Raw genomic sequence first — 24,115 nt, forward strand, 5'->3', positions numbered from 1 at the left:
TGTATATGTACATATGTGAGTCTTCATAGCACGTGCAATGAGTTTCAGCATCGATTATAATGGTTTAAGCCACTTAAAAACATCACCATATCTTTTTTTTTCAATAAAGCTGTATCATTACTCACATATAACATTGATGGAAATCAATTTTAAATCAGAATAATGATTCTTCTTCTCTATAGAAAATAGAGTTAGAGATCGGAATTAAAATAAAATTTGGCCTTGTTATTGTTATCAAGCTACCTTTGAGATACGGTCAGTTATAATCGGTTATTAGTTCATAGAACAAGGAAATTGATGCAGGTATGACAAACAATTATTCATAGTAATAGCGTCTTCGCCATCACCTAAGAAGAGATGAAAATATATGTCCATGCCAGATCACAATAGCGATTTCTTGAAGCATTAAATATGCAAGATGAGACAGTTATGCTTTTTGACACAGCTATTCATTCTAAATTGGACCTCCTAGCTCCCAGATCTGAAAATTTTCCATTTTAAATACGGATTTACGTGTTCATACTCTTGTTAGAGAACACTTTCAGCTCTAGGCTGCCTACGGTTCATTTTGTATGCAATCACCACGTTAAATTCATGAAGTTGTCATCCGTCACAACAGGACGATATGCACCGTGAAAATCACGTAGCTTAGAGAACACTCATTGAGGTCTTGTTTCCTGAATAGATCGCTGTATCGTTGGAATATCTGTTATTTTATATCATGAACTGGAAAGAGTCTTAAACAATTACCCTATGTCCTACGTGAGCGACTAATGTTACGACGCGAGCGACGCCAATTTTATGTACTACGCGAGCGATGTGAGCAGCGCGACTTTTTTTGTCCTACGTTGAAATCTACAAACGCGACACGACGCGACATAAATATGGTTGGGTTGGGTTGGGAATGTGCATTGCGGAAGATCAGTCCGTTGTCATACGCATATAATGAGGTGGTCAAGAAAACGTAAATTATTCATATGTGAAAATGTGGCTTCAAAAATGCTAATTGTAAGACGCAGAAAAATGGAGAAAGAAAGAGAAATCCAACAAATTAAATATTTTTGGAACGAATGAATTTTGGAGAGTTTCACCACTTATATAAACAATTAAGGACTTCTCCAAATTTATTCCACAGTTCCTACAACATTTGACTATATAGCAACAATAAAAAAAAATCTAAGAAATACGTAAACCATTACTGAATTGAAATATTTTTTTTCAATCTGCATGGATACCTACGTATTACATATAAATAAGGTTTATTTATTATTACTCAATGATATATTAACCTCAACTATATTTATTTCCTTCAAATGGATATTTCTTCAGCATTAGTAATATAAGTTATGCGTAAATAAATGAAGTGGAATAATAAATGATGATTATTGGTGGGATTTCAAATAAATTATTTATTTCCATGAAACTAATATTTGTTTGACCATAGATCCAATAAATGATCCATTAACTATAATGCATTTTCGATAATATCAAATAAACACTTCTCCCAGTGTATATAATACTATAGTTAATTTGTCAATCTCACTTGTTTCCCCCAGTTCATCGGCAATTCTACATTCTCTATCCACCAACAGTCGATTATGATATCTTTTATCAGTCTTGTCCCAGAGTATACTGGAATTTCTAACAGCCAGTATTAAAACTTCGTTTGAATCATTCATTGTAGAGCGGTCGAAGTAAACGTGCCTGCATCAACAAGAACTACTGAAGTTCGCGCGTATTCCGCTTGGAAATATCAAACAATTTGATCGCCGACAGAGCGCGAAATTCGGCTGAAACAGTTTTACGACCGATACGACTGCACGTAGGACAGCGCTATTATATTCCAATGTTTGATATATCGCGTTTGGTCGCGTCGAGCTAATCGCTCGCAATAATTCGCTCACGTAGGACACAGCGTTAGGTTCGATTCACTGATGACCAATTCATGGTCAAATTTAAGAATGTCGTTAATGGACATGATCCGACTAAGAGTTTCGTAAACTGGCCATCAGAAATTGTGTTTTTATTGTAATTTCAAAACTACATTTTTGGTCGAGATGAAAATTTGCATTTGGATGTAAAACAATTTCAAGCTGCAAAATTTCATCATGATCGCTTAGGCAGGACCATAAAAAACTGAAGAAGACTCGAGAAAGAAATTTCAGTATTCCCATGACCACAGAACCAACGGCGTAGGGATTTTGCAAACTTTCAAAATGATTTCCTCAAATAAACCATGAAAACTTCAATAGTACTTATTGAAGTACTATTGAAGTTATGAAAAGAATTATCAAGAATGATATCCAAAATTCTGAATGTCCTATCGAGTAGCAGCAATATTGCTGCTCCTCAGGGACTCCGAGTGAGAGTGTTAATTTCAATTTTTTTCTATAAGTGAATTTGTTTTCAATGATTCGTATAAAAAATAAGAAGTGATGTATAATTCCTTTGATATATCTTCCAGAAGTAGCTTTCTATTCGGCCCATGCAGAGCATAAGGCAATCATTACAAGTTCTTTTCTCGACATATCCATCATTACATTTTTGGTTTTTCAATGAAGCTGTTTTCCAATAATCATTGAGTGATACTTTTTTCTGGAGCTAGTTCTGGAAGTAAATAGCAATATTTTCAGTTATTACATTGGATGTTTGTTGCTGATAAGCTTCTTTGTTTTGTACCTTATTTTAAAGAAAATTTATGTGTAACAAAGTATTCAAAAAACATTTTCTTGTGAAGTATCATTCAGAACTTTTTCTTATCTGAAGATTTCAATCAATCAAACCAAATCGATCTAATATTTCTTCAAATCATATTTTCGATATATTACCAATTATTCATTCTCAGCAAATTCCCGAATATCTCATAAGTTTTCCTCCAATGTAACAGTTTAATGAGAACATTCATCAGTTAAATGCCTGGTGAGCAGGAAAAGTGTAATTTCATGAGCAATTTCTTCCTGCACATTCTTCCGAAGGAAGTAACAGTTTTACCCTGATCACAAAGAGAGAAATGCATTACAATCATGATTTACAAAGATAGATTTATAGACTACAATTATACAGTATCAATTACGTTACACTCTTGTTAATAAGAATAGTCTTTCCAATGTTGTGAACTGACAATAAATCAATAAATGTGATAGTGAACTGATGGATTAAAACAAGGGAAAGCATGTTGCGTAAATTAAGACTTGGTTTCTATTTGCAGTGGCTAGATGGGAATTCACGATTTTGTGAAAGATTTCTCAGAGGTCAAATAAATCAATAAGAAATTCACTATCAGGTAAAATTCAAATTTTGAAGTCTCTCTGGAAATTCAATGCCGCTGCCAAGTGAAAACATCTTCATGGTTTCAGAACTCTAGAAAAAATTAATATTTTTACCATTCAAAATGATACTTTTCATTCATATGATATTATTGTTCAATTCAATTCAAGATGAACTCATTACTCTTGCAAATGGACTGGAAATAGAAGCAATGAAGTCGGATGATCTTTACAAATATCCGAAATGAAACAGAACCGACAAATGAATCACCAAAGAATGAAAAACGACGTAATAACTTAGCCATTAATAAATATGAATGTTCAATTCTGACATACTCATTCTGTGTAGTTCCATGTAGCAAAACAGACATGGAAAACCTGCAATGCAAAATGGGAACGCTGATGACAAATGCAAACAAGCACCATCCGAAAAGCAGCATTGAGAGGACAACACTGCCGAGGAAGAAAAGATGCAGTGGTCTGAAGGAAATCATGGGACTTTCTCGTGGGCAGATAGAAAGCCTACGGGAATGCTTCAGAGATCAAGCAATTATATCACAGTTCTACAAAATACTGTGTGAGGCTGACGAATCAACACCTTTGCAACTTCACAAGGAGCAATTTTCATACAACCACCAGATAATCCAAGAAAAACTTCAAAGATAGAGAGAGAAGCCCCTCTATGGAATACATTTCAACGAAGTGAATGAGGATCATGTCGACATAGAAGCATAGACCTATTGGCTCACATGAGGTGCAATGTATCAAGAAACGGAAGGTTTCATTTCAGCTATCCAAGATCAAGTTATCTCAACGAGAAATTACTGCGAGCATATCATGAAGGATAGAACTTATTACTGACCATCGATGCCGATATGGGTGTTCAATGAATGAGACAATCCAACATATCACGGGAGGGTGTCAAATGTTTGCTGGAAATGTATGAAAAGGGGGAAGAGATGCAGTAGGAAAAATACTATACCAAGAATTGGCAACCATATTAGAATTAATTCATTCTGACAAAGAGCCATACTACAAGTACCAACCGGAGACCATCCTGGAAAACGAACGCTATAAACTGTACTGGGATCGTAGTTTTGACTGATAAAACAGTCCCTCACAACAGACCAGATATATAACTATTCGATAAACATCAAAAGACAGAATTATTCATCGACGTAGCAACAACAAATGACAACAACATGCGTCAAAAGTAGGTCGAAAAAAATTTAAAATACAGGGATCTCGAATTTCAGATAAGGTGCCAGGGTGGAATGATATAAATGAAAACTATTCCAATTATCATCTCAACAACTGAAATAGTACCCAAGAATCACAAGAGAAATAACAAGCAACTAGGACTTAGTTAGTATATATTTAATATAATGCAAAAGCTGTTTTTTTTAGGCACTGCAAGGACGGTGACGAAATGCCTTGGAAAAGTATCGGCAGAATCGCGTGGAACAGGACCAGAAGAGTCACCCCAATTCACGAATACTACGAGAAGAAACATTATCGAACTTCCTCAAACAGAATATGAAACGACAACACCAGTTCTGTACAAGCTGTATACGAAAACTTACATAGGAACTGATGCAGGGTCCATAAACCTCATCACAGTAGTCCAGAAAGGGATATTATCAAAGACTCAATTAAGGTTTTACTGACATTGAAAGTCAAGAAACGACGATACCCATAAACCAGTCTCAACCGATGAAGTGCACTCTTCAAAATACCCGCTACAGGATTACAAAAACCAAAAACGACCTCTATATTCCTCACACCATCACATAAGGTGAGATGCTGTCTACCAACACACACCTGGAGATTATCCCTAACTATAGAGTACTGACGAGAATTCGTAAAAACAGAATGTTTTGCATACATTGATATTTAACTTTAAATCATATGAAATAGTACACACACTATCAAGATTGAAGTTGATCCTCTGAAATATCTAGTACTAGAAAATAATTCAACTTAACTCTTTGGTTTAGTAGTTAAAAGCAGTAGGAACCAAACAAGTTCACCAAATTAAGAAATCATTATGTTTATGAGAAATCATAAAATATTATCCACACCTATAACCTTTTCCTTGGTGATTCCACAATATCGAAAATAACGAACCCGAAGCTGCTAATGAGAACGGTCCTGAATGAAAAAGCGGAAGCAGTTGGAGCAGTGAAAAGAAACTCTGTCGGGTACCCTTGAAAAATTTCAAAATATAGATTCAATCGCTCATTTCGCGCTGCTGCATCTTTCTGTGCTTGCAACGGTTCTAAATATGTCTGTAGATGGGGAATTTTCTGGAATGCCCGTCACCCCTAGTTCGTTAATTGTGGAGCAGACAGGCGACGTCGAAGGCGTCTTGATTCGGATGTTGGAATGGATGTGTCCCTATTAATAGTTGACAAGGGGAAAAAACGAAGCAACAACGGCTCGTGGCTGTATACCGAACCTCAATTACTCACTGATGAATTTATCTCGCCCAGAGAGACGTCATGAAATTGTGGATTCCAAGTTTATCCGGAATATTTTTAATCGTTTTGAAATAAAGAGAGTTGCAAGAGGTCGTTACTCCCTGGATCCTATTCACGAAATGACTCGTCAATTCGAATTGGTAATTGGGGGACTCATATATTTTTCTTTGGAATTTTGCAAATGACGAATATTTCAAAAGCACAGGTCAACACAATGAAAAATAAAGTTTGGTGTCAGCACCTGTTTTTCAATGTTTTCAATATGTTATTTTCAAAAACGCCACCAGCTTTTTCGATTAGCTATTGGGTCTAAGATACAGGTTAATTGATGTTTTTATTGGTACAAGCCAAAAAGAGAGAAAAAATATATCTTCAACGGCTAAAATAGAAATTTCCTCCTAAAATTATAATCTAATCAGCAAAAAAAATAACCTGGAATTCAGTAACCTAATGAAAGGACCCTTAGCAAAGATGGGTTTGGCAAAATACATATACTACAGATGATTAGAGACACTCTATTGAATGTTCAAAACGCAGCTTACAATGTGTTCTTCTATGAACAAAACGATAACAAATATGATTCAATTCCTATTTTTCATTCTACTGGCTTGGAGGAGGAATATAAAACAATTACTCAGTTTAAAAAATCAAATAAGAAGGAAATCAATCCATTTGAGTTGATTTGAATGAATTAAAAAAAACAATATTTTCGCCACAATGTGGATTCATGGCGTTAAATAAATTTTAGCTGATAATGATGCAATTGGGAGTTCATCAAACCAAGTAGCTTGACATTTTAACTAACTACTCGACTTGAAAAACAAGCTCATGAAAAATTACATACTTGATTGACTTGATTTTAGATATGTATTGCTTGACTTGATATCAAGCTACTTGATATTACTTGAGCTTAATATGCACGGTATATATTTCTGCAATTTCGTGCACGCTTAAACTAAATAAGGGGATTTTTCGAGCGCCGAGAGACTGAAGTATTCGCCAGTGTGACTTTATTAGTAGTTTTTCCACATTTCTATGAAATCTTTTGGTAGATTTTGGTAGTTTCAGAAATATCTTTCCAAACATGGCCAAGGATTTTTTATCAACGCCAGCATCTTCAGCTTCTGTTGAAAGACAATTTTCCAAAGCCGCTCTTACAGTTACAAAAACCCACAAGATGTTTTGGCAACAAATCTATAAGATGACTCATGTGTCTTAGATCCTGGATGAAAAATCATGAAATCAAACAAAGCCTGGAGGTTTCTCAATATTAAGAAACTTTATTTTTTTATTATTTTTTATTTTGCTATGATTTATAGTGATTTAAACCACTACTTGAATTGAACTTGACTTGAAATCAAGTCAAGCTCAAGTCAACTAGCTTGAAAATCAAGCCAAGCAGTGTATACCTAGATGCAATTGCATCAGGTCTTTCAAGAATATTCTTGTAGTAAAGGACCTAATATTTCATTACCTGCTCCATTGAATCTTGCCTATAGGAATTTTCAAATTTTATCTGCGAAAAAAATAGTGAACTGATGTTGATGTGAACGAATATTTTTTATCTCTGATTTTTATACTGATAATAAGAAAACAGATGCACACTCCTGTAAAAAAGACGATAGAGGAATGATGACACACAGTCTAATAAATTTAAGGTTAAAAGAAGAGGGTTTTTTCTGTATGGAGATCTGCGTAATTATCGTTGAGATAATACCGAATTATTTTAGAATGATTCGTATAATTGAAGAAACTTGAAATTGGTTTTGAATCACAAATACTTCGGATAGATAATGGTCAAAATCCGACTAGGAGTTCCGTAAAGAAGGTCATTCAAAATTTGGTTTCCTATTAATTGGAAACTGCAAATCTGACTGAAATGAAAATTTTTATAAATAAACAAAATATAATACAGTAGCTGCTATTCAAATAATTTCACAAATCAAAATCAATTTCCAACAACTTATCTCAAAAATATTTATAAAAATTAACAAAAACATCATGCACTAAGTATCAATTTTTTTTTCAGTGGTTGAATGGAGTACCTTACTTTTTCTAGACTCCTCATGAATATGAATGTATTGTATATAGCAGTTCGAATGAGAGACCTATTATTATTACAGATTATTATCATTTTCACAGACTATCATCGTATTTCGAAAATGGTTTGACATAATTGACTAATTATTCCATAAGTAGTTGTCTTGCACCATGATGTTTTATCCACATACGTCAAATTTTACAAATCCATTGGTATCGCTGTTATTATGAAACTATTAATTTCAGTTCTGCTCCTATGATGAGCCCACTCGTCAGTCTGTCAGATCGTATCTCTTCGGTTTGACTTCCCATACAAAATGGAACATATAGAAAGGAATTATATTTATAGTGAAGAAGTATTTCAATTTTACTGCTAGATGCACTCGACTGCCTTGCATACAGACACACGAGCGAAGGTAAACGAATCCCTGGGAATGTGTGTAGGTACTTTGGTCGCATTAGCTGTGTAAGTCAACAGTTGAACATCGATTTATAATAGTGACAATTGATTTACGGCGCCGCGCTGGATTGGTTGTTAGCAGCGATACAAATACTAGACCGGTACGACAACTTTTTGAATCTTGAATCCGAATCTAAATATTATTGCACATGCGTGGCTTGTTATGAGTGTATATTATAAAGTTTCCTACTTACCCTGTCCAATCTGTTTATGAACACCCTTCATAGGATACAGGTAACGATGGGAAATTGGGTACCTAGGTAATGCAGAAACTGTCGTTAATAGAGATTCAAGACGACTTGATTTTCGAGCTACTTGACTTGGCTCGACTTGAAATCAAATCAAGAACAAGTCACATAATAATTTGTCAATGTTAAGTCAAGTATTTATTTATGAAGTAAATTCTATCAAGCTATTAGATTTTTAGCAGCTTTATTGTGTATAGTGTGTACTTGTGCACATCAATGAAAAATGATGAAATGAGAAAGAACCTTGTAAAAAACACTCTCATTTATGGAACTTAATATATATATTATTCAAAATGGAAACACTATTAAAATATTTATAAAACATATTGAGCAGATAAAGAAGAAGCTGTCCGTATCTATATGTTCAATATTAACAGTGAATAAAATATCTTCAAGGCTCGCAGCTCTGATTACATATTTTGCCAACTTCCATTATGTGACAACATGTGAAATACTCCTATGGGGTATCTCACCACTAGTCCATGACCTCCTGATTCTCCAAAAAAAAAGGCTATAAGAATAATCATGAATCTCAAATAGTCAGACATCTGCAGGGTTCCTTTCCAAAAGTTGGGAATTTTAACCATACCAGCAGTATATATTTTTGAATGCGCTACATATGTTCATAAAAATCTGGACCATTTTCCATCCAATGGCCTATATCATCTATTCAATAATAGAGGAAAAGATAAGCTCAACATTTCAGTCCACAGACTTCTGGGGTCCAAAAATCTACAATAAGCTGCCTGAATCAATTAAGCAATTATCAGAGAAGAAATTTGAGAATGGTGCGAAACACATCCTCTTAGAGAATACAATATATTCATTGGAAGAATTCTTCAAGAACTGAAATGTGTTTTTCTTTTTTGACCTGGCATGTAATTCTTTGATGCTGTTGTTTATTATATTATATTATTGTTATATTATCCTTTTACATCCAGGATCTGAGACACATGAGGCATCATATGGATGATGAAGTTGATTATGTTAACGAATAAAGTCGAATTTTTGACAAAAATGTGTTTTATTATCATTTTGATCTTAGAGATCTCATACATAGAAAGCCAATCCACGACAACATTGTTGTGTTATACCACTATAATTATATTATTGAAGCTCCTCCTACTTTCTAGATTAAGAGAATCTCACTCAGCGTACGCTCAAACGAAGCAATCATAACTCGATCAATAAACCTGAGGTGCAATATTTCTATGATGACAAGAGCAATTCACGATTTTATATCAGTTCTAACGCGATTCTCACTCTGATACCGACTATGTTGTATTATTCAAACTAGTTCTGTTGCTTGAATTATCGATTGACCTTTGTTTCACTTCATACAATTCTAATGATAGTTTCGGGAATATTTGCAGTATATTTAAACTGATAAATCTCACTTCTTTGGCATCGAGGATTATGTTGAGAATCACGAAGAGAATTTCCAGAAATTGACACTTATAAATTACTTGAGGTACTTTATTATTCGAATTGAAAAAACTCTTTTAATGGGTGTGACACTAGTTTCTTCGTTTTACGCTGAAATTAATTCTTCAACAGGTGTTCCACAGTAACACTTAAATTTTCTGAGAAGATCCAATGTACTCTTCATAAAATCTTCTCATCACAGTTACTCATTCTTAGCAGGGCTTGCGTTAGGGGTGAAACAGTGACGCGACCGTTTCAGGGCTTTATTTGAGGGGCGGCAATTCGACCCAGTTTGCTGGCCGTCTTTTCATATTTCTTCCTTGATTCTTGGTGATTATGAGAGAGGTCATGTTGTTATTGATGCTTTATCAACAGGGGCGCCGAAAATTCTTTGCTTCAGGCGCAAAAATCACTCGAACCTTCTCTGATTCTAAGTCTCTGTGGATTGAGTGGTTTTGAGTGGTTTCTTCTGAACCAAGGTGATTCTTAAAATTTGAAACTCTGTGGTACTCAGAATGAGAAAGATAGGCCAATCATATGTTATATATTCGAAATCAGGGAAAAAAGAGCTAGTCAAATATAGAAAAATATACAGGGTGTTTTCGATCTTGTGAAACTTTTGTAGAAAACATTTTTTGTACCTCTTTCAGTAACAAAGTTAAAGGGGGGTCAAATTATAGTGAAAAACCCGATACTTCATGGAGATTACTTAACTAATAGATATCAATAATTAAATATTTCCAAATATACCAAATTTCCTACTTGATTTAATCGGAATTATATTTTTCATATTTTCAACAATACATCGTTATTATGTTTATAAAAACTACTTTCATCAAGTTCTATTCAAAGACAGATACATCTGCTGTTTCGGTTCAGAAATGTAATTCCTAAAATAGGTTTCTAAAGAAATCCTTCCTCAAATTTAAAAGAGTGAATTTCAAAAGTATCTCAGAATGATATTCATGGAAATCGAATCGAGTAATCGTCATAACTGTAAGCGTAAAAATTCAATATGAAAGTGGGGCAAGTAGAGAGATATCTTACCGTTTATTATTAACTTCATTTCGAATTGAACACTGCTCTGCTAGGTGAAGTATATAATTTTTGTTGAAAATTCAGACGATTTATCTAGGTGAGAGCAGCAATGGACCTCGATAACACTGTTTTAATGAGGCGAACCAATTCGATCTGAATCGGGGAGATTTTCAAGGAAAATAAGTATGATTTTGTCTAACATGATCTAATAATATTTGATTGTTTTAGTATTTTGATATCACTAATAATAACCCTCTTTATGATTAAGTTTGATCCAATGGATGCCTATGAAATTGAAAAGAAATATATATTTGTAAAAGTATAACTACAATTCAATAATTCGGAGAAATAATATTTTATTTAGAACAATCGAAATATCATTACTTTTGTTTCAGTTTTCAGAATAATTCGGATTCTCAAGATAGATCGATCTAAGAATGCATTATATTCTGCATTAATATTACCATAAATATATTTTCCTATTAAAGCTTTCAAATGAAAATTTTCTATGGTTCGGATAATATAATGAAATATTGCACAAAGCTTGAAATTGTTATTTCACATTTGAATGTGAAATTTTGGACGACCAAACTTACGAAAACTCCTTAGATGGATTATGCCCATTAAGAGCAGACAGCACCACGTGACTGCTCAGTTCGAAACAAATATTTCTTCCCACAAATCACTCTATTTATGAGATTTTCTCATACTTTCTTTAAACAATTACCTACATTGTAGTATTTCAATATTTTTGATTTGCCAGTGATAAAATAACAATTTTGGTTACTTCTCGTTTTTAGCAGAAGAATTGATGATATGGTATTCCTACAAAACACTGATGTATTTTAAAAATAATATTTAAAAAATCCTAAAAAAAATCATTACAGAAGAGGCCAAACTCTGATTTTGTGATATTTTTTATTAAGACTAGCAAAGCACTTATTTTCGACGAAAGTTGAAACTATTTTAATATTCCTAACTTCTGCTGATCGTTCAATCGTTTTCGAATCACCGTACAATATTTTTGTCCCTCCTCTTCTAGGAAAATATTGACACATCACGAGAAAGCTCCATTCATATGAAGCTCCAAGAAAAAAAAAGAAAACACATCGAACTTCCAGTCTTAAAACTCTCAGTCTATTTCAAATAAAATTTACAGAGAATTTTCGATTATTGCATCTTAAAACCCAGAAGGTTATTCATTCAAAATCGAGGGCAGGTTGAATAAATTTTCCTGAATTGATTAAAAGATATATTGTGGGAAATAATCTTTTCTCGATCAATTAACTTCGACATTCAAATATGAAATTGTCTCATCGTCACATTTTATCAATCTCCATTTCTTCAAGTCATGTACCACTTACTATCAGCATTAGATGAACGTTCTTTCTTTGACAGGAACCTATAACAGACCAACAATGGTTCATTCTTATGGGAACATTTCCTCAAATCGCACAGTTCCACATTTTCTCAGACCAAAACATGTGATTCCTTTGAATAAATAGAAAAAAATGGTGAGAAATCCCACGAAATTCTTCGAGCCTTGATTCTTAACCTTCTATAATTACTGTTTCCAAGTTCAAAGCAGCACAATCAAATTACACGCTTGAATTGGAATTTGTTTCTATTCCATTGTCGTTTAGAATGTGGGACATCTCAATGTTGTTCTATCTGTCGATATTCCTATAGATTAGAGTCAACTGATAGCTTTGTCCGACTGTTTGACCCAATCCTGTCGAAGGTGAGGAATATGTGTTTTGAAATATAAGGTATTTATGGCGCTCCTATGCTGAGCAACATATCTGTTGTTGGGCATGATCTTGTCGGGATGCTCCACGAGATATTTCAGTCGATGATGGTTTTTACCAAATTTTTATGTGGCGTCATCCCATTATTCAAATCAATTCCGGAAGAACTCGATGACTACTTCTTCTATCTCTTTTTTGATTGGTCGTTTACTGAACCGATTGCACGATAATTTTGTCACATTGTATTTTTTGAACTCACCCAAATTATAAGATTCGTCTAATAATAAATTCGTTAAAGGACAAAATTCGAATAGGGATTCCGTTATTATAGTCGTTCAAAATTTGGATGTAGAATGACATTTGAAGCATCTTGCTAATTCCAAATTGATCGCGTAATCATAACCTTAGAAAATTGAGGAGGAATATTGAAAGAAAATTACAAAATATTTCCTTGGCCTCAAGACCAACAGTGTTTTGACTTTGGGTGTTGATATGAAATACTATTTCATCGCTTGGTGTCGACATAGCTTTTCGATCTGATAACACTAACAGAAAGCTTTTCTCAAGGTTAAAGAGTACAACTCAAAAAGAATTGTTGAGTAATGTTATCTACAAGATTTGTTGCAAGGATTGTCAATCTACATATATAGGACAAACAGGTCGGTATCTTAAAGACAGAATCTCTGAACATAAGAGAGATTCCCTCAACATACTCAACCCTCTGAAAAAGAAAAAGGAGAACAACACCGCTCTAGCTGAACATGTCTCAAATACACTCCATTCTATTGGTTTTAACATCGATTCAATAAAAATATTGGGACACCAAAAAATTTTAAAGAAACGCTTACTACATGAAATGATCTCAATGAAACAAGATGAAAAATCCATTAACCGGAGAACAGACATTGAAGGTTTGAATACGGCCTATTACTATCTCATCAACAAAATAAAAGGAAAAATAACTTGAACTAATTATTCAAATTGAATGTCAATGTCATTTATGTAGATATAAACATTATTCATTATTTACTTATAACATATGTATTATCAGAGTGGTCTGTTCCCGTTTTATCATTTCGTTCGTTTTAGATTATAATTTGATGGTGTCAAAAAGTGATATTTATTTCATATATTTCATGATTCTGACAAAAAAACCGCAAATAGACTGTAAGTAATTGGTTTCCCCTTTTTAATGTAAAATCATCAAGTACCTGTATGCTGAGCTGGATTGTTTTCAATGTTTCTCTCACTTTTCGTTTTTGAAAAATTCCTTTTTTGCATTGTATTGTTCAGATATTCATGTAATTATTTATTCAATTGTAATGTCCCATTGTATATTCCAACATGGTTTGTTTATTAGTGTTTTTGAAAAAAATCTTATGATTTATTATAGAGCCCTGAAGAAGATTTTAGAATAAAGTCGAAACATGTCGGCAATGGTCTGAGAGGTGGTTTTTGTTCCAACAACCTGACCTTCAACCCTGTCAAGAAAATAGTTCATCATTGAAATACTAATATCAAGCACTGTATAGAATTTCAAGCTGATCTTTAGAAACAAAGAAAATTCAAGAAAAAAATACTCAATATTAAAATGCTTCCTTTCCATTCAGAAGGTATATTATTGAGTTCAAGTATTCTGTTGAAGAAACTCTGCAGTTCATCGTGCAGTGCGTCACCTCCATATTTGATCATCTTATTCGTTATTTCGTCGATGCCTGGAGCTTTTCTGTTTTTTAGTTTCGTTACCATTTGCTGTATTTTCTCCAATGCAACTGTCTTGTTTCGGATTTGGTTGACGTTTTCAACTTCTTGGTGTAATTCTTGGTTGATGTGTTAATATTAAAAGAACAATTTCAACATTGATTTGAACTTTCGTATCGCCGGTGGAATTAAAATTGAAGAATACAAAACTCAAGCCTTGTATCGACTAAAAATTAAGATAATTGAGTAATAATACTAATACCTATAGATAATCTTCTTTTTCCACGTCAATGATTTTATTGTGCTATGTTTTCACGGGACGTGATGATTGTTATTCGACCATGTTTATCAGTATTAGGCCTAAAAACGAAATCAAAATTAGCATTCGGAGAAAAATCATCATTCTTATTTCCGATTTTTTTTCTCTTATCATCCTACGAAATTTCAGTCGCTTGATACAATCTTTTGAGAGAATTGCTTGGGTAATTTTGCATTCATCCTATCTGTAAGGTGATATTTCTTGATTTTTTCTTCGTTTCAACTAGCTCCTGTTGATTATTTTCGAGTAATCCTGAAAAAGCCTAGATCTATTTCAGATATTTTTCCGTTATTGTAGATTCAATCAGAGAGAAGCTACTCTTCAAAAACCCTCCTTGGTGTTTTGGAAGATGTTGATGAATGTATATGAGGTGGTCATGAAAATGATTCCATGAAATTTTCTTTCAGATCTACAGTGCGATGGCTTGCCCATACTATATCGTTAAGAATCTCAACATTTCGTGTTCTACTGATCCGATTTTGGACCACAAAGTTTCCAGATAGGAGCCTACCCTTCTGAGAGATTTAAATAGTATCTAGCAGGCTGCATTTCCTTAAGTGTATCACCGATATCACTGTAGGAGTTGTATCGTCAGCTCCTCTCAAATATACGCAGGCGAGCCCTTGTTATTTCTGTAACCATTTGATTGTGGTATTTTACAGTTTTTGTCCAATGAGTCGTACGACCGTCATGTATGTACACAACATAATTATCGCTTTCAGCCCCCAAGTTTTCTCGAAGTCTTCTGCAAGCCTAAGTAGCTGCTGAAGCCTCTATCTGTGCCTTCCAGTTAAGTTTGCTTGCGAACTCCTCTTTCTGAAGAATGGAATAAGGGTGATCGAAGGAGTTGAAAGTTAAGTTCCTTCACCTCACAGCATGTGTCAATGATGTTCAGGGCATTTGATCATTCAATGTGCCTTCATGCTTGGCTCTTAAAAAACAGATTATGTACGAATTTGGTGTTGGTATTCGGGTTGGAACTTTGAAAATTTCGTAGCTTTTTTTATACAATGTACGTTGTACAAACTAAAGTTTTTTTTCGGTTTGAGTTTATTGCACATTGTTCTAAATCCCTTATAGAATTGGTATAATAAACGTCAACATCGTGGGGTTTGAATTGGTTCTAAAAATTTCACGATGATATATTTTCTATCATTTGTGTTATTTTTAATTTTTTGAAGCTCTGTCTATTTTGTAACGTCCAGTTTTAGCTAATTCTCATCCTTTTCATTACAGAGTATCACTATGCATTATCACCTACGAGCTGGTCTATCTTGTATCTTTTCATTCAATGGAAGTACGATATAAATATATACATATTGAACAACAGCCTCTAACAAATTCTTATGAAACTCTTGCAATTACATTTGCCTTCAAGTTTGTTGCGTCTATATCAATCATAAGTTTCCTATTTTCCAGGTGTTCTTTCACTTCCATTCTCTTATTTTGAAGGTAATTTCTTCATCTTCATTTTCTGTAGTAGAATTTGGTGTCCCATTTTACCAAATGTCTTTTCTACAACCAGACATATGGCGACAGTGTTTGTTGATAAGTTCCTTTTTTTCTGTTTTTCTCTGCAACAGCATTGGTACTGTTCTCTTCATTATTTTAAGAAATGCCGCTAGGACTCAGACTTATGGATATAAAGTCATTCTGGAATATTCTTTGTACCCTTACAATTTTTCCAGATAAGTATGGCATTATTTCCTAGTCCTAGTTCTACTTTGGAATACACTATTTATAATACAGAGAGGGCCATTGAAAACGAAACAGCGGCTCTGTAAGTCGGCAGACCCGAGTTATATAAAAACGCTCGGACACGTCAACAACATTTTCGAGGGGGACATCGTTCGCGATGAAATTCACCCGAAATACATTCCATCCCTCGGAGCTGTGACCGCCACCCCTAAATTTTTAAATGGCATCATATGGCAAGTGATACCTCATTTGAAAGGTAGTTTCCTTTTCAATATCAAACAACAAAAATAAATGAATTCTATCCATTCGTTTTCGAGATGTAGGAACTTGAAGTTGTTAGGGCGTTTTTAGATAGAATGTTTCCTGGAAGTTGGATTGGAAGAAGAGGCGCTATAGAGTGGCCAGCCAGATCTCCAGATTTAACCCCACTCGACTTTTTCCTGTGGGGTCACTTGAAAAACAAAATCTATGCAACCGAACCAGAATCTCTGGAAGATTTACGACGTAGAATTATTGAAGAATGCCGTCGAATAACGCCGGAAATGCTGCAAAATGTGAGGTCTCATTTTGAACAAAACTTGTACTATTGTATGGAAATGGGTGGTAGACAGTTTGAACATTTAATTCATTGACAATGATAATTATCTTTTAACAGTTGCAATGTTAGATCTTATTTTTATTGATTGAGTGAATAAAAAGTTATTTCCCAACTTCAAGTTCCTATATCTCGAAAACGAATCGATAAAATTAATTCATTTTTGTTGATTGATATTGAGAAGGAAACTACCTTTCAAATGAGGTATCACTTGCCATATGATGCCATTTAAAAATTTAGGGGTGGCGGTCACAGCTCCGAGGGATGGAATGTATTTCGGGTGAATTTCATCGCGAACGATGTCCCCCTCGAAAATGTTGTTGACGTGTCCGAGCGTTTTTATATAACTCGATTCGGCCGACCTACAGAGCCGCTGTTTCGTTTTCAATGGCCCAATCTGTATATGATTTCAAGTCAGTTCTTCTTTCGATCTGTTATGTTCTTTCCATGAAGCTAGGACGTCGCTAACAAAAATCTTATTCATATGCCATATTTTGAATTGGAGAGCATGCCATATCATGCCATATATCCGCGCTATTTCAAGGGACGCTATTATAAATTCTTTCTCCGAAGCTTAAAGCACCATACCCTAGATTCGCATTCGCACCATTTTCAAATTTCAAACTGATCAATACGAAATTCACTTACTCGATTCACTGTTTACTGGTCCACTCAACTAAACTTCTTCTTCTTATTCTTCGTCAGCCTTCCCTTATCCACTCCTGGACGTAGGCCTCTTTCATGTTTCTCCATGCTGTCCTGTCCTGAGCTATCTGAAACCATCTATTTCCTGCATACTGCTTTATATCATCAAGCCATCTTCGATCTTCTCTGTGGTCTACCTACACTGCGTTTCGTCGTTCTTGGTCGCCAGTGTGTCACTTTATATGTCCATCTCGATTTGTCTTGTCGAGCCACGTGTCCTACCCACTGCCACTTCAATTCTGCAACACGCGCTATAATATCTACGACTCTAGTTCTTTGTCGGATTTCTTCATTCCTTTTTCTGTCTCTAAGACTGACATTGAGCATACTTCTTTCCATCGCTCTCTGCATCACCCTCAGCTGGTTTGCGGTCTTCTTAGTTATTGCCATCGTTTCCAGGCCATATGTCGCTACCGGTAATATGCAGGCATCAAAAACTTTCCTTTTAAGGTTTACTGGGATGTCGTTATTCCTGAATATATACTTCATCTTTCCAAAAGCCATCCACGTTAGCCTGATTCTTCTTTTTATCTCTGCTGTTTGATTTTCTTTGCCGATTCTTATTGAGTGTCCTAAATATATATTTTCTTTCTCTGAAAAATGTCGGTTTGAAAATTAATGTTTCGAAGACCAAACTCATCAATAACACCACAGAACACATAAACATTGACGGCACACAACTTGAAAATGTAAAAGAATATATATATATATTTAGGACACTCAACTAAACTTAGGAATGGCTATTTCTTTTTGAAATGAAAAATATGTATATTAAAAAATAATTTATTTCGGTAATAGAACAATAAAAAACAGACAACAATTTCTTTATATCACTTTTTTAAAACACTCCGTAATTTTTTGCTGCAAATCTAAACGTTCTAAATAAGGTAAAACACGGAGTTCCTCAGCAACATATTTGCCGAATAGTTCACATTCACTCGAATTATCATTCTGTAGAAAGTCTGAACTCCTAGTTTCAACATCTTCCACCTTTAACGATGAATCAGATAATGCTTGTACAAACTCTGTGTGCGGTTCCTGTAGCTCAATATCTTCTACTTCCACTTTCATATTCTCAATAGTTGGATCCTGAAAAAAAACTCATTGAAGACAGGCAGATTAAATTCAAGATCAAAATAAAATAGTATGACCGCAATTTGCAATCATAGCGCAAGTTGCAGTAAAATGCTAACTAAGCATTTGTAGAGCAGTCATAGTAGTGTATGATCACATCATCAAAACTAGTAAATTCAAGAAAAATATTGGAAAAGAAGTACCCAATAAAAAGTGACAACAGATCCGACAGCGTTGAAATTCCGCGTTTTTATATAGAATAACCATTTCAAGCTTGGTGTACCTAAATATCGTCATCTCAACAATCGAAAATTCAAGTAGAAAATAGGAAAACAATAACCTAATATTTCACTGACAATAAGTTCGACGAAGGAAAAATTATGCGTGTATATATATACCAATTTATAGGGATTAAATTGAAGGTCATTATGAAGAATTCGTCAAATAGTGGTCAGAAATTCCCGGAGTAGATGCATGTTTGCGAGCCGAACGCTAGGAAGAACGCAGAATTGACTGCCTCGCTCTTTCGACGTTTCTTTCGCAGTTTTGGTGATCCGTTGATGTCCATTTCTGAGGTTAGCAACACCTCCAAACTCCTGAAATGAGTAAACCCATGACAGAATCGAATTTCGGCCAGAAACGAGTCTGAGAGGAGAAATTTATAAGCGAACGCGGAAGGCATGTTGCGTAGAAACAAGTGAATCACCGTTAAGGCAGGGACATACTTGTTCATACATATTTTCGAATCTCGTAATCGACGTTCACCCAAGACACCTACTTCAGCGAAGAAATCAGTGCTACACACCTTTTAGCAATTTTTTTGATATAAGATAGGTGCTTTATGCCCTTTGTACTTTCAAAATGGAAGTGGTTATTGCAAGTAGGTACAGTAAAAAGAAAGGGAAAAAATGAAAGGATATAATTTTTGTCTTGAAAGTTATAAAGTCTATTCAAACGAAGAAATATTATTGATGTTTTTTATTAAAAAAGTTTTGATAATAAAGGATTTCTATTTATTCTTCTGGATTGATGGCTGGTTGGTTGACAGCAGTGGGAACCTGGGTTGAAAAATTAAAATGCCCTTCTGTACACGATCCACTTACTTCTACGTTCAAAGGCGTTGCGACGGAGGATGCCTCGCCTGATGATACTAATGACATATAGGCCAAAGTGGTTGCTCGTTCTCTATGGACACGAAGCTGCTCCAGTTCATACTCTTGCACTATATTGAAAATCTTTCCTTTTGCAGCAATTAGGAGGAAGGGATCGAGAGATTTGAGAGATGGGGCGATTCCCGCTAAAAAAGCATCAACAGGATGTTTTTCAGATGGTTGACTTGTTTTCTCGGCTTCTTTCTCAGCCAATATGTATGCCATCAGCTGAGATGATGCAGACTCTTGAGATTTTACTTCAGTATCTGAGAGCTTCCTTTTACGAGCTGCATGTGAAAACTTCTTCACAATTGCAACTTGACTGACTGGAATTGTGGGTGGCGGTGATGGCGAGGGTTCTTGGGTCTCAGGTTCATCAGCGCAGCCACTATCTAGTGGTTGGAAGTTCGGCTGTTGTGACTCATCAACGGTTTCAGGAGAATCGCCATCTTCATCTGGGGCGTTACATAAAGTTTTCCGTTCGGCCAAATGAGGGATTAAGAATTCAAGGAGAGCCTCATAAATGTACTTGGTGGCTGATGTAGTCAGCTGACCACATTTTGTCTTCTTCTTTTGTCGAGCTCTGCGAAAACTGTCTCGAATACCATTCCATTTTTTTTTGCATTCTTCATCTTGACCTACAACAAAAAGTTATTTAATAGTAACTATAATTAAGAATACATTTTAATCAAAACTTATTGAGATCAATTTTATAATTAATTTATTTGTTTCAGGTTTCTTGCTACAGGAGATACATTCAAGAGTATATCCTTCAGCTACAGGATGGGAAGAAGCACAGATGCATCCATTGTTCATCAAACGAGCATAGCAGTAATTGAAGTACTTTTGAACAAAGTTATGCCAGAAATTGACCGACCAGCAAAGGATTTGCTGATTTACGGATTGAGTAAAGTTAGGAGGATATCTGAAAATGTGTTCGACACTTTGTTGCAAAAATTTCGAATGTTCTTTAGGCCTTCCCAGGGAAATCCTGATAACATAACGAGAATTATCCTTCTATTTATACTAACAGCAATGTAATTTATTATTTCATTTCGAAAATACTTGATTTTTTGTACTCAATTCTCACTCATATATATATTTCACGTACTCCGTTTTAAGATTATACCTACAATAAATTTAGATATTTATGGTCTTACCTTCAATATTCAATTCCTTTGCGACTCTTTTCCAGACCTGGTCTTTATGTTCGACGTTTCGGTACAGCTCATTGGACTGGTCGTACAATACTGGACGCTTCCGTACTTCCTCTATTAGCTTCTCTGCTATTATAGTGCTCATTTTGAGAAAAATCGAAGTGCAACACGCACAAAAACAAAAAAAAACCACTGGAAACGCGTCCTACAACAACCCGTCTTACAGTCAACGAATAGACTGCAGTGTCGGTGCGTGATCGGAAGCAAAATCGGAGAAGGGTGGGAGTAGGACGGGACGCGTATCGAAGGAGGTGTGAACGCCTGCGTTCAGTGTCCGATACCATTCCCCTCTCTGACACCCGTCCCATTGTATGATCGGAGTCGGGTCGGACGGTTGTATGCAATAAACAAAGAAAGAAGACAATAGAGACGCTGAAAGGGCACGAGAATAAGGAATTAAGAAAGAAAAGAACTAAATAGAAGAAAAAAGTGACATGAAGTAGGGAGGAAAGCCTTCCGAACAGACAACAGCAGAAAATAGGAGCAAGGAAATTAGAGGCGAAGGGAATGTAAATTCCGGACCTTAAACAAAAAGAAGATCTGAGAAGGTTGTATGAAGGGAGCTTTCCGCGGCGAATTCACGTTGCTCTGTAGACCATAGCACGATGGCAACTGACTAGAGGGGGACACAGATTTGGGGACTTTGCCTTCCAGATGCGCCCCCTCTCCCCACTCGGGAGTTTTTTTTCAAATAAATAATTTTCTCTGGCGCTGCCTGTAGAATAGCCTTTATCAAAACTTCATGTTAATAGCGGAGTCAAAGTCATAGAAAGTTCAAGCAGAATATAGAAAACCAAATGAGAAAAGCACTAACGTGATCTCAGGAGTTTTAAATTAATTCGCCCTTTGATACCACATAACTGTATTCAGGTATATGATTGCTACTGATTGCACGTCACTGTTTTCTTCATGTTTTTAAATATCGAGTTGCTTCTTATACAATTTTTTTTGAATTTGCGGTCTATGATAGACCATTAAAGTCAGAATATGATGATTAACACACAGAAGAAAATCCATGGCCAAGTAAAATCATTAAAAAATTGAAATATTTCTTCCCTTCTTTTAATATTTAGTTGGTCCGTCCTCTGACTCGATGGGTCTGAGGGAATTTACGTTTCAATGTTTTTCCTTATTTGTTTGACTTCTTTTCTAGCATAACATTATCGCGTTTGATCACACTACCAGTTCTCATAAGTAATTTCTGATCTTGAAATCCAAATAATAATAACTAATAACTTAAGTTATTATATTGGATATGTTTGTTGTTGTTCCAATCAATGAAATAAATTCCTCTATTTTCGGTTAGATTCTTTAGAAATTCCATGCATTATTGGTTATTCTGTCTGTTTTTCTTTAATCATAACTTCCAATTTGTGCGATGGCTCGTTGTATTGCTAAAGCTTTAGCTTAACCATTTGAATTCTGTTTTAAAATGAGGAGGAGGAAGAAGTATAAGATTCTGATTTGGTCACTTTTTCAAAATTGTTGTTTCTTTTTATTGCGAAATGTGTGAATTTCTTTTATATCGTCTTTTTATATTCCTTTCTTCTTTTTGAGAAGTCTAACCTCAATCCAGAATATTAAAATAGATTCCATCGGAAATAGAATCATGGTCTATATATTAGAGGCAGATTGTTTACAAATGTGAGCATAGATAATAAGAGATATAACAAAATTACTGTTATTACTCACCATTTTCATCTTCAATGCTTCTTCCCGTTGAAGAGCACCAATATTAATTCTATAAATTTTTCGTTTTTTCCATTTTTCATTCATTCGTTTATTTCTAATACGCTCTCTGTTTTCAGCTAGTCGTTTTTCTCTCATCTCAATTGTTTCGTTGGACCTAGCTTTCAAGCCTGTCCAACGTGCGTTCCAAAGTCTCAAATTTCTTTCGGCAGTAGATTCATTTCGTCTTTTTATCGCTTTAAATCTAGCAGCTCTAGTTTTTCTGCCCAATTGAGATTTCTTTCGAGCTCCCATTTTCTTCAAGGAAAGCGCGAAAACACCCGCTATCATCTCACAACTGACAATAGTGAGTACAACAGTGACTACTTAAAGTTCCGCGAGTCTCGCATAGATGTCCCCCCACTTGCTTAATAGGTTAGTGGGAGAAATGCGGCGCTCGATATCATAATCGCCCGCGATTTTCTGTTTGTTTGTATTTAGTTAACATTCGAATAAGAAAAAGTAGAAATGTGAAATTTGTGGAAGGAATTGCCATAAGAAAAGCAAGTGAAAAGGTATGCTCATGAGATCTTGAATTGAGTTTTGAAACTTTTCTCCAAACTGATGAGGAGAATTTAATTTTTTTCAGAGATAAAATTACGTTACATCCAATTTGTTTTGAAAAATGCATGCATCAGATCAGTTCGTAAGAGAAATGGAATTATCATAATGTAATTGCCTTTTCCAGTATATTATACATTGTTTGTTAATCAGTGAGCAGCTTCCAGAGAAATTTATACACATTCGATTGATGTGAATTATGGAAAATGCGGAAACTCATCAATTCCTTGATAGCTATAATCGTTGGTAGATTCTTGCTTTCTATATCAACTAAATCTATTGGTATTTCACTCCTTTGCTATCTTGTCACTTTTTTCGATTGCATTTTCCTCAATAAAAAATTCGATATGAATTCCTTTTGTCATTAATTTTAGTATGGTCTTTTTGCCAACTCGTTTCTGAGCACCCAACAACAAAGACGTCAAGTACACACATCCCATGAATATTGGTCTTCATAGAGGCAATAGGCGCACGAATGATTGAGTGCACAATAGCTGCTGTCGCCAGTTTCTTCTCGATTTTATTATTTTATTCTTTATTCTGTTCTGGTCGGTTATGTTACTATTTTATAGGTTTTTCCTAGTTCTGCTGGACTATTCTTGATGTACCATTTATTTTTATTGTTATTATTCTTTTCCACTAATTGAGGATTTATGTTCTG

General features: G+C 34.9%; 2 protein-coding genes and 1 long non-coding RNA gene across 3 annotated transcripts in view; 1 reads left to right on the forward strand and 2 right to left on the reverse strand.

The window, feature by feature from the left end:
• Positions 1-10,989: 10,989 nt before the first annotated feature.
• On the forward strand, positions 10,990-21,107 carry LOC123675631. Its single transcript, XR_006746796.1, has 2 exons — positions 10,990-11,140; positions 20,683-21,107. It is a non-coding gene; the product is annotated as an uncharacterized LOC123675631 (long non-coding RNA).
• Positions 18,493-24,115, reverse strand: part of LOC123675627 (transcription factor Adf-1-like) — a 46,092-nt gene continuing 40,469 nt past the window's right edge. Inside the window, exon 3 of the mRNA XM_045611063.1 lies at positions 18,493-18,812. Within this exon, the coding sequence (XP_045467019.1) occupies positions 18,549-18,812 (264 nt within the window). The 3' untranslated portion in view covers positions 18,493-18,548. The remainder of the gene's footprint in view (positions 18,813-24,115) is intronic.
• On the reverse strand, positions 19,278-21,499 carry LOC123675628. The gene is made up of 2 exons (XM_045611064.1): positions 21,109-21,499; positions 19,278-20,586 (listed from the first exon to the last, which is right to left on the reverse strand). Exons 1-2 carry the CDS (start codon positions 21,248-21,250, stop codon positions 19,811-19,813), a joined length of 918 nt encoding a protein of 305 aa, XP_045467020.1. The 5' UTR covers positions 21,251-21,499; the 3' UTR covers positions 19,278-19,810.

The sequence above is a fragment of the Harmonia axyridis genome, chromosome 3 (assembly GCF_914767665.1).
Source record: "Harmonia axyridis chromosome 3, icHarAxyr1.1, whole genome shotgun sequence".
NCBI lineage: Eukaryota > Metazoa > Arthropoda > Insecta > Coleoptera > Coccinellidae > Harmonia > Harmonia axyridis.